This window comes from Perognathus longimembris, chromosome 27 (genome assembly GCF_023159225.1).
Source record: "Perognathus longimembris pacificus isolate PPM17 chromosome 27, ASM2315922v1, whole genome shotgun sequence".
In the NCBI taxonomy this organism is placed as follows: Eukaryota; Metazoa; Chordata; class Mammalia; order Rodentia; family Heteromyidae; genus Perognathus; species Perognathus longimembris.
In genome coordinates this window covers 2,733,184-2,747,186 of record NC_063187.1, presented here as the reverse complement: position 1 = coordinate 2,747,186, position 14,003 = coordinate 2,733,184, and the positions used below count along the sequence as shown (strand labels likewise).

The following is a 14,003-nucleotide window of genomic DNA, read 5'->3' as shown; positions in this document are numbered from 1 at the left end:
AAAAGCACTTTAAAGCCAGACACTGGTGGCTCAAGGCCTGTCATCCCAGCTGCTCGAGAGGCTGAGATCTGAGGATCTTGGTTCAAAGCCAGCCTGGGCAGGAAAGTCCGTGAGACTCTTCTCTTCAATGACCCACTAAAAAGCTGCATGTGGTGTTACATACAGCTCAAGGGCTAAGAGCACCAGCCCTGAGCAACAAAGTTCAGGGACAATGCCTAGGCCCTGAGTTCAAGCTGCTACAAAAACAAAACAAAAAAACATTTTAATTAACTGTTAGTATTGTATATAAACCTTTTTAAAAAATGAATTGGGGGCTGGGAATATGGCCTAGTGGTAAAGTGCTCTCCTCATATACATGAAGCCCTGGGTTCGATTCCCCAGCACCACATATATAGAAAAAGCCACAAGTGGCGCTGTGGCTCAAGTGGTAGAGTGCTAGCCTTGAGCAAAAAGAAGCCAGGGATAGTGCTCAGGCCCTGAGTTCAAGGCCCAGGACTGGCCAAAAAAAACAAACAAAAAAAAAAAACAAACCATGAATTGATGCTGTAACTAAAGCATTTGTTTGTGGCTTCATGAACACATTTTAAATTATAAGTATGTAAAACATACATAGATAATATAACAATATGAATATTTCAAAACAAAGAATAAGAAACGGGCACCTATGGCTTGAGAATAGAATCCTAGCTACATAGGAGGCTAAGACCTAAAGGATCAGGATTTGACAGAAAAGGACAAAGGATTCCAATTAACCAGCAAAAAGCTGGACTGGAGGCATTGTCAAAGAGGTAGAACACCAGCCATGAGTAAGAGAGCTGTACACGACTATAAGGCCCTAAACGGGCACACATGGACCAATAATAATAATAATAACAATTATAACTTTAAAAATGGGAAGCCCATTCCATGTTGAAATTGTACATCTGGGCTCCTTATTGGAAATCATAGTGAAAGAGTTTAATTGTCAAAAAAAAATGAATAAAGTCTTTCCCCCATCCTATTTTTTCATTTGGCTTGCAGATTTTACCAGATGCTCTATCTGTTAAGGGTTTAATTTGCAATAATGAGGAAAATAAAGAGGCGAGGGAGATAATGAAGACGAAGGGCTTGGGTTTGGGGGAAGGGACAGGTAGGTCAGTATTCTGCAGTCGGTTAGTGATCTGGAATTTCCGTTAACCGAGAGGAAGGTTAAATGAGACATTAGAGATGGCCAGGAGTCATCCTGAAATAGCCTCGCTTTTGGAGGTTATTTCGAAGACAAGAGAATATCCGCTACCACTAGGTATCTTTAAGATAATTATATGTGTGTGTATACACAACGAAGCAATGACTCCCAAACTTTGATTTGTCTGCCTCCTTCTCCCTTTGGCTTTGCAAGAGTTTTTGGTTGCTTTACAAAAAAAAAAAAAATGACTGGGACTTGAACCCAGAGCTTTCGATCAGCGTAAACACGGGCTTGATCCCCTGAGTTACATTCTACAGAATTTCCCCTAAGAATGTCTTTCTTGCCCACAGTCAATGTACAGCTACAATTTCCCATTATTTTATCAACTCCAAAACTCTTTTATGAAAGACAATTGGAATATCAACCCAAAGTGGAGAGGCATGACTGGTGGAGAAAAAGAAGAAGAAGAAGAAAGCCAATCCAAGGAGCCATGTCCTTTGGCAAATGAATCCGTGTGGCAGGCTACCAAGGTTGGAGAATCATTGCTAGTTGCCAAAGGAGGCTGGTATATTTTAATAAGCAACTATATATGGGAATGCGCACAAGATGGTTGGGGAGTAAGGGATTAAAGTAAAGATGGAAGAAGACAGTTATTCTTATTAAACATGAGTTAAGATAATAATAATAATAATACCTTCTGGTTCCTTCAAAAGAAGACTCAGATTCATTTACACTGCAAGTATGGCAAACGACGTTCATTAATAATGAAGCACAAACACGGAAGGAAATGTGTGCGATACGAGGCAAGAGATTAAAAAATAAACATCGGCAATAGGAAGGTGCTACCTGACACACACAAACACACACACACACACACACACACACACACACACACACACACACGAGCCCCTAATCATTTTCTTTTATGCCTTCTGCAGCTAAGAGGTCTGAATTTCCAGTATCTCCTTATCTTCACCATTTGTATTTCATCTGTTTCCATGGCTGGCTGTCAGAAGAAATATTTTTAGGGTCTGCCAATCACCTTGAGGTTCCCCAGCAAGCAGGGAGGAAAGACAGACATGCATAATAAATCAGACTCCCAATATGGGAGTCCAGGGCTGGGAGTATGGCCTAGTGGTAAAGTGCTCGCCTCATATATACAAAGCCCTGGGTTCGATTCCTGAGCACCACATATAGAAAAAGCTGGAAATAGCTCTGTGGCTCAAGTGGTAGAGTGCTAGTCTTGAGCAAAATGAAGCCAGTGACGGTGCTCAGGCCATGAGTTCAAGCCCCAGGACTGGCAAAAAACAAAACAAAACAAAACAAAACAAAATCAATATGGGAGTCTAATTCAATATTCTGGAGGAGCTAATGTACCTCGAGAGTGTGTTTCAGAATGAGATTTGGTTATTGCCTGTGTGATTGGGGGTGGGGGGGAACAGTCCCTGAAGATCAATTGCTTCACGATTTGATTGGAACCTGTTGTGTTACTCATGACGGTTGGTTGAGAACCAGGAAGGGTGATTTTCGCCCTGGGTGTTCGTGTCATTTCTAGGACAGCTGAGAAATGCAGAAAGAAGTGAGTTACAGCTAAACATGGCCAGTCCTTGATTTGAGCGATGCAAGAGACATTTAGCTCTTGGTTGTTTATTTTATGTATTTTTTATTTTTTATTTTTTGCCATCCCTGGAGCTTGCCTCAGGGCCTGAGCACTGTCCCTGGCTTCTTTTTGCTCAAGGCTAGCACTCTGCCACTTGAGCCACAGCGCCACTTCTGGCTGTTTTCTATTTATGTGGTGCTGGGGAATCGAACCCCGGTCTTCGTGTATACGAGGCAAGCACTCTTGCCACTAGGCCATATTCCCTCTTGGTTGTTTAAAACAAAAAATCTTTAAATAGTGTGGGTGAGAATGAGGTATCTTGATCCACGTCCCCCCTTCCATCGTCCTCCTCTATCTCTCCCACCCAACCCTCCCCTTGAGCTCAGCCCCTCCCCTCACAACAGATGCGTCAGCCCCCTCATAATTCATTGTCTTAAACCAGGAGGTCACTTCTCAAAGCAGACAGCCCGTTGCGATCCTCTCCTGTGCGTACTCTACCTTACACGAAAGATCTGTGTATATCACAATATAATATATAGTACTGATAGACCATTATAATATTTTATTATTATATTACACATGCTACATATTATGTTGTTGTAATATATAGTATCATGTATTAATACTATACATTATATCATTATATTATCATAATGCTATAATATAGAGTTTTACGTACCAATACTATATATTATAACATTATCGTAATAGATCATTATCTATGAAAGCTATATTTGATATGTGTGATAGAGTACTATAATATGTGATACACTAACATATATTATATAATGACAATATAATATGTTGTTATATATGTAATATGCATATCATTAAATGAAATTATGTGTATATATAATTATATATAAATTAAATAAAATATATGGTATCTATCTTATGCAATTATATTATTACATGATATGTTTGTATATAAAAATAACAGAATATGTGTCATTCTATAAGTACACACATATGTATAAATATATACTTATATATAAATTAACTATTTATAGATACATAAATGATATTTACATTATATATATAATTATACGTCATTTGAGATAGGATATGTCATTTCAGATCATTATATCTCAATATTATATGTAACACATATAATATATACAATGATATACTGTATATATAAGCACATGACTCCTAAATTCTTCTTATTTAGATCAAACTTCCACATGAGAGGAACTATATTCCCTTTGTCCCGGAGACATTGTCTCAGAACTACGACAGCCCTACCATGACACTTGGACTTCTCTCTCTTTTTGTCCTTTTTTGGATTAAAATGCCAGCAGATGCCTTCAGCAGTGTTTTAGCTCCTCTGAGAAAGAGAATAAGGACCAGAGGAGAAGCAGAGAGCAAATGGCACTGTTTGTAGCCTGTCATGCAGATGAAAACGCCCACTGGACTCTGAAAAATGCCAGCCCAGGATGAAGATGCGAATTTAGATGCCCTCAACATATCCAATACTCATGGGTTCCATTCCAACGATGGTCAAAATAAAGTAGAAATGTTTCCTGATTGAGTCTCATTAAGGGCATAGTCAAGTGCCAGTGGTAATGCAGTCACTGAGGAGAGTACTGCATATAGATTGTGATGCAAAGAGTAAAAGAAAGCTGAGCTTAGTGGCTCACGCCTGTCATCCCAGCTACTCAGGAGACTGAGATCTGAGGATTGTGGTTCAAAGCCAACCCAGGCAGGGAAGTCCATGAGGCTCTGATCTCCAATGAACCACCAGAAAACCAGAAGTGGAGCTGTGGCTCAAGTGGTAGAGCACTAGATTTGAGCAAAAGGAGCTCAGGGACAGCACCCAGGCCCTGAGTTCAAGTCTCTCCCCCTCCCCCGACCGACAAAGATAAAATAAAATAAAATAAAATGGAGCCTCATCAAAACAGCTCTATAAATAAGTCTTCGTTCACGCCCGGAGAGATGCCAGTGTACAAAAATAACAAACAAGGCTAGGATAGAATTCCCAGCAGTAGGTTTAAAATTAGAAATTGTTGAGCAAGGCTTCCCAGCTTTGGCAAAACCAATATTTAGGCCAAAGTGCATGCTGGGAGGTCATTATGCATTGCAAGAAGTTTATCAGCATCTCCGATTTCTAATAATCAGGGCAATACAAGTCCAATTCTGCAGTTTAACAAGCAACTATATCTGCACACCTCGCCAAATCCTACTCATTTGACCACCACTAGATGATAATCTGATTTCATATGAAAGCAATTGACAATTTCTGCAAAACAATTTAGTGGGTGTCTACTGGGTTAATAAACACGATTTACTCTTTCGGACTCAATTTGTTATTATGGAGGATCTAGATCATTATTACTATGATTTGTTTTGAAGACTCCCAAACCACCATTCTGATATTCAGAAAAGGCATCAGATGAGATAATTTCCTATTTCATCCCTTTTGAATTAAATAACCCACTACGACGGCCTGCACATGTCTAAATAGATTCTTCTAGTGTCTCCTTTGGTCTGGTGGGGAGAGAAAATGGTGAGATTCAGTCTGTGGTAAGGATTTTGCAATCGACCACTCCATATTTCTTCTCTGAACAGGGATCCACCAGATTCTACATTTGAGCTTTACAAATAATGCTAGTTCTCTATTTAAAAAAAAATTAATAATCGGTTTACTATTGATTTTAATACCATTTTTTAAAGATATTTATGACTCATTTACCTTTAACATCTTGTCTTCACTACCTCAATCTTACTGTTATCTCACAACGCACTATTTATACTACCACACACACCCCAGGAGTGAATTGTTTCATAATTTTTATGTACAATATTTAAGATTTCCACTACTTAAAAAAGACCTGTGCTTATTTGTGAAGGGTCCATATAACTCAGAGGTTTGGTCTTTCTATGGCCTTTCATTGGAAGAGGGTCAGATGCATGCCAGGGCGATACAAATGAACTAAAAGTATACTTACTTGTTCCACTGAACTTTACCATCCAAAGTCTGCATCTCCCCAAGAATGGCTAGAAGAAGAGAGGACTTGCCACACCCTACCTGGCCCACGATCATGGTGAGCTGACCTACAAGAACAACACAGGGCAACCACAAGCTGAGAAAGAAATTTCTTAGGAAAAAAAATAAAATGAAAACACATCTAAACCCAGGCGCTGTTGGCTCCTATCTGTCATCCTAACCTCTGAGGAGGCTGACATCAGAGTTTGAAGCCAGCCCAGGAAGGACAATCCATGAGACTCCTATCTCTAATGAACCAGCAAAAAAAAAAGCCAGAAGTGGAGCTGTGGCTCAAATGGTAAAGCACCAACTTTGAATGAAAAAGCTGGAAAATAGAACATAAGCCCTGATTTTAAGTCCTAGTACCCCTGGTACAAAAAAATAAATAAACAAAAATAAAAAAGCAAATGAACCAAAAGCCCCACATTTAATTACCAATGGCCTGGTTTGCTTTCTGGAAATAAGAAAATCTAAACAAAGCTTTACCCTGATACACGTGTCTTTTTGGGAAAGAAAATGAAAGTTTTAAATGTATAAGTAGTGATTTATTATTTTTGAAACTGAGCATAGCTGATGGTGGTTTTGTGACTTTTCGGCCCAGGATGGCTTTGAACCCATGATCTTCTAGATCTTAAGGCTTCTGAATTGATAGGATTATTGGTGTGAGCCTGGACAATACAAGGGAATTGTTAGACGTGATTAATTTCCTATTTGCACTGATGGCATCACAGGTAAGTTCACAAGGCCAACCTCCCCGATTATTAATGCTGTAGGTGTGTGATTTCTTGTAGATTAATTATGCAAAGGAAACATAAGAAAATGAGTGAAAACAGACAGTTAAGCCTTCTTTAGTTGAAAAGCTCCATTCATGTTCTTCAGGGCTATATATATGTATGCGTGTGTGTATATATATACACACATACATATATATGTAATATAATATATATTTTATGCATACTACCATGCTGTTATTACATATATTATGCATTATACATGTATTATGTTATATATTATAACCATATATCATGATATACATATTAAAATGTGTATGTTTTGTACATATAGTATATATAATATGTAATACATAACACATGTATATGTAATATACATATTATATAATATATGTATATGTGTTATATACAGGTATATGTGTATATAATATACAATGTATTGTGTATATCTGCATTACGTTATATATGACATGTATATATGTATTACATATAATATGTATATGTATCTTCTGTATATATGTTTGGCATGTAATACATATAGTGTATTACGTATACTATAATATATACAGCATATTATTATATATAGTATAATACATTTATAGTATAACACAATAATGTTATATTATATCTAACATATATTATGTATTTATATATGCCATGTATAAATACATAAAAGTAACTTATATATCATCTTTCTTTAAAGCATCTCCCAAACAAAATAAGGACGTCAATAACCCTTTATATAAATGCTACAGGTGACCAATAGGGGGTGAATACTCTATCTCAAGGTACACGCTCTGTATTAAAAGGCAGGCTTCACCAGTTCTAGTCATTGTAAGTATGCAACCATAAATAGCCCATGTCCTAAGTCAGTCATCATTATTAGCATCTGTGCCTTCGAAAACTCTCCCTCCCTAGTGCTCAAATCCTCTGGAATATACTGGCAGTTACAATTCACAATCACCAAAACAAACAATCAAAAAACTGCCCCATGAGCCTTTCTTACCCGTTGGAATTCGAATATCTATGTTGGATAACGTAGGGACACTACTGCCCCAGGAGAAAAACCCATTGGTGACCTGGAAAATAAGAGTGCTGAAGTTGAATCACAGATATGGCACCTCAGAATTAAAACAGATTTTTCTCACTCTTTTTTTTTTTTTTTTTTGCTAGTCCTGATCTTTTGTTCAAGGCAAACACTCTACCACTTGAGCCACAGCACCACTTCCGGCTTTTTCTGTGTATGTGGTGCTGAGGAATTGAACCCAGGGCTTCATGCATGCTAGGCAAGCACTCTACCGATAAGCCACATTCCCAGCCCTAGATTTGTCTCTTTTTGAGCACTTCAAAACATGGAGGCAAACATCCCAATTTTGTGTCACAGCTGCCTAGAGGCTTCAATGACGCACAGAAAATAATGGAAGTGCACAGATCTTTTGATTCATGGTGTCATGAAAAATACCAAAATGCGTAGCAAGTTCCTGTGAACACTTGGCATTGCTGAATCATTTACAGGGGAAGCTTTCTTTACTGAAAAATAATAAAAACGATCATGAACTTTTTCCAAAGAAATCCCTCCCTTATTTTTCTCATCCAGTAGACAATGCTCAGAGTGGCATGGTTGCAAAATGAGCAACAGAAAGTACATAAATCATCATACATTGCTCCCACAAGAAGGCCTTCGTAGCTGAGTGAGGTACTGTAATGAATGAGTTTCTGGAAAGGTGTAGACTTACCACCGTTTGGTAATGTCAGAAGAAGTCCAGGAAAGCAGAAAATAAACACAGACATGAAGCAAGACTGGGTTTAAATATCAACAGCACACAAGATGGGCGCCAGTGGCTCACACCTGTCATCCCAGCTACTCAGGAGGCTGAGCCATGAGGATCATGGTTCAAAGCCAGGCTGGCAGGAGAGTCTGTGAACTATTCAGAGAAAGTTAGGAATGGCACTGTGGCTCACGTGGTAGAGCGTTCAAATGTGGAGCAAAAATCAAGTAGGAGGGGCAGTGCCCTGGCCCAGAGCTCATGCCCCAGGGCTTAAAAATAGAAAAGCCTTGGGCTGGGGATATAGCCTAGTGGCAAGAGTGCCTGCCTCGGATACACGAGGCCCTAGGTTCGATTCCCCAGCACCACATATACAGAAAACGGCCAGAAGGGGTGCTGTGGCTCAAGTGGCAGAGTGCTAGCCTTGAGCGGGAAGAAGCCAGGGACAGTGCTCAGGCCCTGAGTCCAAGGCCCAGGACTGGCCAAAAAAAAAAAAAAAATAGAAAAGCCTCATAGACATTGCTCCCTGAGCTGGCTTTGAACCTCAACCCTCAGATCTCAACCTCCTGAGTAGCTGGGATTACAAGCATGAGCTGCTGGCGTCCGCTTCAACGAACAGATACAAAATGTGAACTCCAAAGTCTCTGAAGGATAAAGCAGACAGAGACGGAGGAGAAAGCGGTGGCTACAATTCAGGGGGAAACTCGATATCCCTTGTTCAAAACACAGCAGTGTGCATTTCCAAGACACACATGATGCAATTCCCTAGCACATGATTTTTCGGGAATTTTTGCAAAATGAGACAGGCGCCGTCTCGATGATCAACCAGCAGAGCCCTAGAGAGCTTATTCTAGAATGAGATGAAGTTGGAAATGCAATTGGCCTGACAAGGCTAGGCGGGGGCCAATCCTCCTCCAAAGTTCTCAAGAGTGCCTCTTCCTGGTAATTGTTTCCCAGGCTGCTGACACCTGAGCCGTCTAACCCTTTGTTTTTCCCCAAGGCCTCCAGCAAATTCCTGTAATCAACCAAACTTCAGCTTTTCATATCCCGGTCTTTCTGTAGCCAGGCTTCTCGATAATGTAGGGAAAAGCAACATGGAGATCAAACTTGACATTACCAGGCTCACGCCTGTCATCCCAGCTACTCAGGAGGCTGAGATCTGAGGATCATGGTTCAAAACCAGCCTGAGCAGGAAAGTCAGTGAGACTCTTATCTCCAATGATCCACCATAAAGCAGGAAGTGGCGCTGTGGCTCCAAGTGGTAGAGCGCCAGCCTTGAGAAAAAGGAAGCTCAGGAACAGCTCCCAGGCCTTGAGTTCAAGCCCCAGGACTGGCGCAAACAAAAAGACTTGACACCGCCCCCAGATTTTCTCTCTGACCTACACTGGCCCTCCAGAGTCCGAGACCTTTCCACAGGTCTCCGATGGGCATTCTTTCCCCAAACTACCATAGCATTCCACCTGTCAGCACGGCCGGTCCATCGCCTTCTCGAATCCAGCCCCGATAACAAGCTTGGCCACTTTCCCACCACTCTGAGGCTCCGTGCTCTGTTCTCCATGAAGGAACATGGTCTCCCTCGCTGCCACTTCCTGTGTGTCACTTGTCACTTAACTCAGCCTGGCTTAAACCACAGCCCTTGGGGCTGGCTCTATTCCTTTCATTTCCCATGACTGTGTCTATTTCATCGTCTTTCAACTGCGTGGTTGAGTTCCCACTGCAGTCTTTTTACCCAGCAATGCACACATGGATGCAAGATATATTTTCCCGCAACTTCACGACAAAGCTTTCTTCCAGACACGTTTGACTCATGGCAGACATCAAGCGCTTACTCTCTAACCTGCTGCTGCTCTGAACTGTCCGTTTCTCTCTGTCTCTTTGGTGCTTAGACCTTGCTGTTGGATATTGTCTGCTATCTGTGTACTTAATAAGTATGTCCTACTATGCACACTGTAGGCTATCTCTGCACAAACTAAGATGGCCCATGCCCTCATTTAGATCATATGATGGATGGTAAAGCAGTGATCAGATCTTTCATCTATGGGCGCTTGATGTTGGGTGGCAATTGTTCCCTCTTCTTTTCCTATCTAACACCAAATCAGGGGGTGATATTGTGTCTTTCTGGTTCTCCCTGAATGTTTTTTTTTCCTAAGTCTTTTTTTGTTTTGTTTTGTTTTGTCTGTCTAGGGGCTTGAACTCAGGGCCTGGGCACTGTGTCTGAGCATTTTCACTCAAGGTTGGTGCTCTACCACTTTGAGCCACAGCTCCACTTCCGGTTTTCTGGCGGTTCATTGGAGACAAGAGTCTCATAGACTTCCCTGCCCTGGCTGGCTTTGAACCATGATTCTCTAATCTCAGCCTCCTGAGTAGCTGGGATGACAGGCGTGAGCAAACAGCGCCCAACACATAGCTACATTTTTAAAGCACTGTAGATTACCTAGGTGGATCACCAAAGTTAATCATGAGAATTCTCCTGAAAACTCACAGGTGACATAGCATTTAGTTTTTCCCTCCAAGTACCTATACTGAAGCTTCATGTCCACCTCTGGCGGCAAACCATGGCTCAGAGAGGCCTAAGCCATTGCCCCAAAGTCATGTTCAAGCAACGCGCTTACTTGATTATTCAACGCAGAGGCAGATTTACTACAACAGCAGATAAAGGCAAACCTAACTCAGAGCTTGGCACTACTGTATACACTTTCCCTCCTTCCCTCCCTTCAATGACAGATCCCAGGCCCCAAGTTCAAGCCCCAGGACTAGCGTGCATGCACACACACACGCACACACACGCACACACACGCGCGCACGCACACAAAAGAGGTTCTAATTTCTTACATTTGTGCTATTGGGCACAGTAACTGGGACAGAGAGGCAGAACTGAGAAACCAAATGCTCCACAGTTATTTTTAACTACAAACTACGGTCCAGTAAGGGCCACCCTAGAACCCGGTTGAGAACACCATTGCGAGACAGCCAGCACAAACCAGTCCCATGCGTGCCTCTATTGGTACAAGAATCTAGGAAATGACCGGACCTTGATGGCAATATCTTCTGTTTCTGCAGGCCGCAGGCGTCGTGTGGATTCGCAGCCATCCAGGTGATACCTCCCCGGCTGCTTCCTGTTTATGGTTTTGGATTGCTACATTCCAAATGAGAAGAGAAAACAAACAAACAAACAAACAAAAAACAGAAAGGAATATGGCATGTAAAATTCCATCTCACCAACAAGGTGAGAGAGTATTTTTCTTTTGTCCAGACATATGAGTGAATTCTATGTAAGCAGTAAAAACTCCGGTGGCACACGCCCGTAATCCTAGCTAGTCAGGAAGGTGGGTGAGATCTGAGGATCACAGTTCAAGGCTAGCCCAGGCAGGAAAGTCTGTGAGACTCTTCTCTCCAATGAGCCAGCAAAAAGCCACAGATAGAGCTGTGACTCAAGTGGTAGAGCACCAGTCTTGGGCAAAAGAAGAGCAAGGATAGCATCCAGGCACCAAATTCAAGACCTAAGACTAGCTCACGCACACACACACAGACACACAGACACACAGACACACAGACACACACACACACACACACACAGTCTGGGTTCTATTAAAAAAAAACCAAATGCAGGTCAAATTAGAATGCATTTCTTAAGATTATTACAGCTGTGCACTCAAAAAAAAAAAAAGCAATCCCTCATTCTTAGGATGGTAAGATGGGCTGGGAATGTGGCTTAGTGGTAGAGTGCTTGCCTGGCATGGGTTCAATTCCTCAGCACCATATATATAGAAAAAGCCAGAAGTGGCACTGTGGCTCAAGAGTGCTAGCCTTGGGCAAAAAGAAGCCAGGGACAGTGCTCAGGCACTGAATTCAAGTTCCATATTGGCAAACACACACACACACACACACACACACACACACACACACACACACACACCAGAAAGAATGCTAAGGATTAATGACTCTTAAGTCCTCATATAAATGAGATGGAACAACAGCACCCAGGCCCTGAGTTCAAGTCCCATGACTGACAAAATTTTCCTTCATTCTTTCTAGTGAGTGTATGTTCCCCACAAAATAGATCTCCACATTATCTGTCTGTCTATCTATCTATCTATCTATCTATCTATCTATCTATCTATCTATCTATCTATCATCTATCTATCTATCATCTATCTGTATCTATCTGTATCTATCTATCATCTATCTATCTCTATCTATCTATATCTACCTATTTGCCTATCTATCATCTATTTGTATCTATCTATATCTATGTATTTATCTATCTATTTATCTGTATTTATCTATTTATTGGTATCTGTCTATCTGCATCTCTATGTACATATGTATGTATGTGTCTGTCTGTCTATCTATCTATCTATCTATCTATCTATCTATCTATCTATCTATCTACCTACCTATCTATCCCATCTTTTAGAATCCTTAGTTCTGTCATATTGGCCCACTGAGCTCCAAAAGCGATGCCTCTGGCCTCTCAGAGCTGAAGAGCGGTTGGGAGGAAAAAATGTGTTGACAGGGACTTGGGTTTGAGTCCTGCAAGCGTAATGTGAAGAGACTCTGGCTCAGCAGCCGCTAACCCTCCACGGAGAGACCATCGCCAAAACCACTTAGCACTGGACCTGTTACAGAATGCATCGCATCAAAAGGCCCTCGGAAAGGGCTCCCCGCGAATGCTCTTTCTGCAAACACACACAGCTTTTTTCACTCTGTTTATAAAAGCTTGTCATTTGTGGTTTGGCCCCTGGGTATTGACAAATGACCTGCAAGACATCAGAAATCCAGTCTGGTTTCAATCACGCTGAAGATGACACTAGAAGCATCATGAAAGGGACTCTGGTTTTCCTCCCAACATCTTTTTCTTGGTTCAATTTTTTTCTATCCCTTACTAGCTTTTCCCTCCCTCCTTCTCTCTCTCTCCCTTTCTTTCTCTCTCTCTCCACTCTTTCCATCTGTCTGTCTTTCTTACACACACACACACACACACACACACACACACACACACACATTCTTATAAATTTTCCTAGCTCATGGAATTTGACCTCCCATGTCTCTTTTCTTGAGTTTATCTGTTTCTCTGCATTCCTATTTCTCTGGATGCTAATATAATGATTTCTTTGGTAGGCTAAGATCACACAAAAAGTGTGACCAGGCTAGTTCTAACATTTGACCCTTCCTCTGTGTGTGTGTGTGTGTGTGTGTGTGTGTGTGTGTGTGTGTGTGTGTACCAGTCCTGGGGCTTGAACTCAAGGCCTGGGCACTGTCCCTGAGTTTCTTTTTTTTAAAGCTATTGCTCCACTACTTGAAACATAGCTCCACTTCTGGCTTTTTGCTGGTTCATTAGAGATAAGAGTCACATGCAGTTTCTCACCCAGGGTCTGAGTTCGAACTACAATCCTTAGATCTCAGTCTCCTCAGTAGCTGGGATGACTAGTGTGAGGTGCTACCACCCCCAGCTAAGAGCAGGTATTCCTTCAGCCATCCCTGTATGTGGGTTATTATTCTTAGCACGTCCAACAGCATCTCGAGCTACGCTCACGACAGCCGTATAACTCAGATAAAAACAAAAATCCCAACTGCTGGATAAAGTGACTTCTGAGAAGGGTCAAAAAATAATAATCACTTCGGGAAAGCAAAAGCAAGCGGGAAGTCAAAATATGGCTAAGTGCCTGTCTTAAGTATTTTCAGCCATTTTAAGCAAAATAGGAAGAAAAGTGGAATGTCCACTGACTTGTTGGCAAACTTTCCCACTGGCCCT

At 41.3% G+C, this 14,003-nt stretch overlaps 1 protein-coding gene across 1 annotated transcript in view; it reads right to left on the bottom strand.

Annotated features, from left to right (window-relative positions):
* Window positions 1–14,003, bottom strand: part of Abcc9 (ATP binding cassette subfamily C member 9) — an 82,187-nt gene that overhangs the window by 30,571 nt on the left and 37,613 nt on the right. Inside the window, 3 exon segments of the mRNA XM_048335157.1 lie at window positions 5,714–5,819; window positions 7,489–7,561; window positions 11,280–11,384. Coding sequence (XP_048191114.1) covers window positions 5,714–5,819; window positions 7,489–7,561; window positions 11,280–11,384 — 284 coding nt within the window.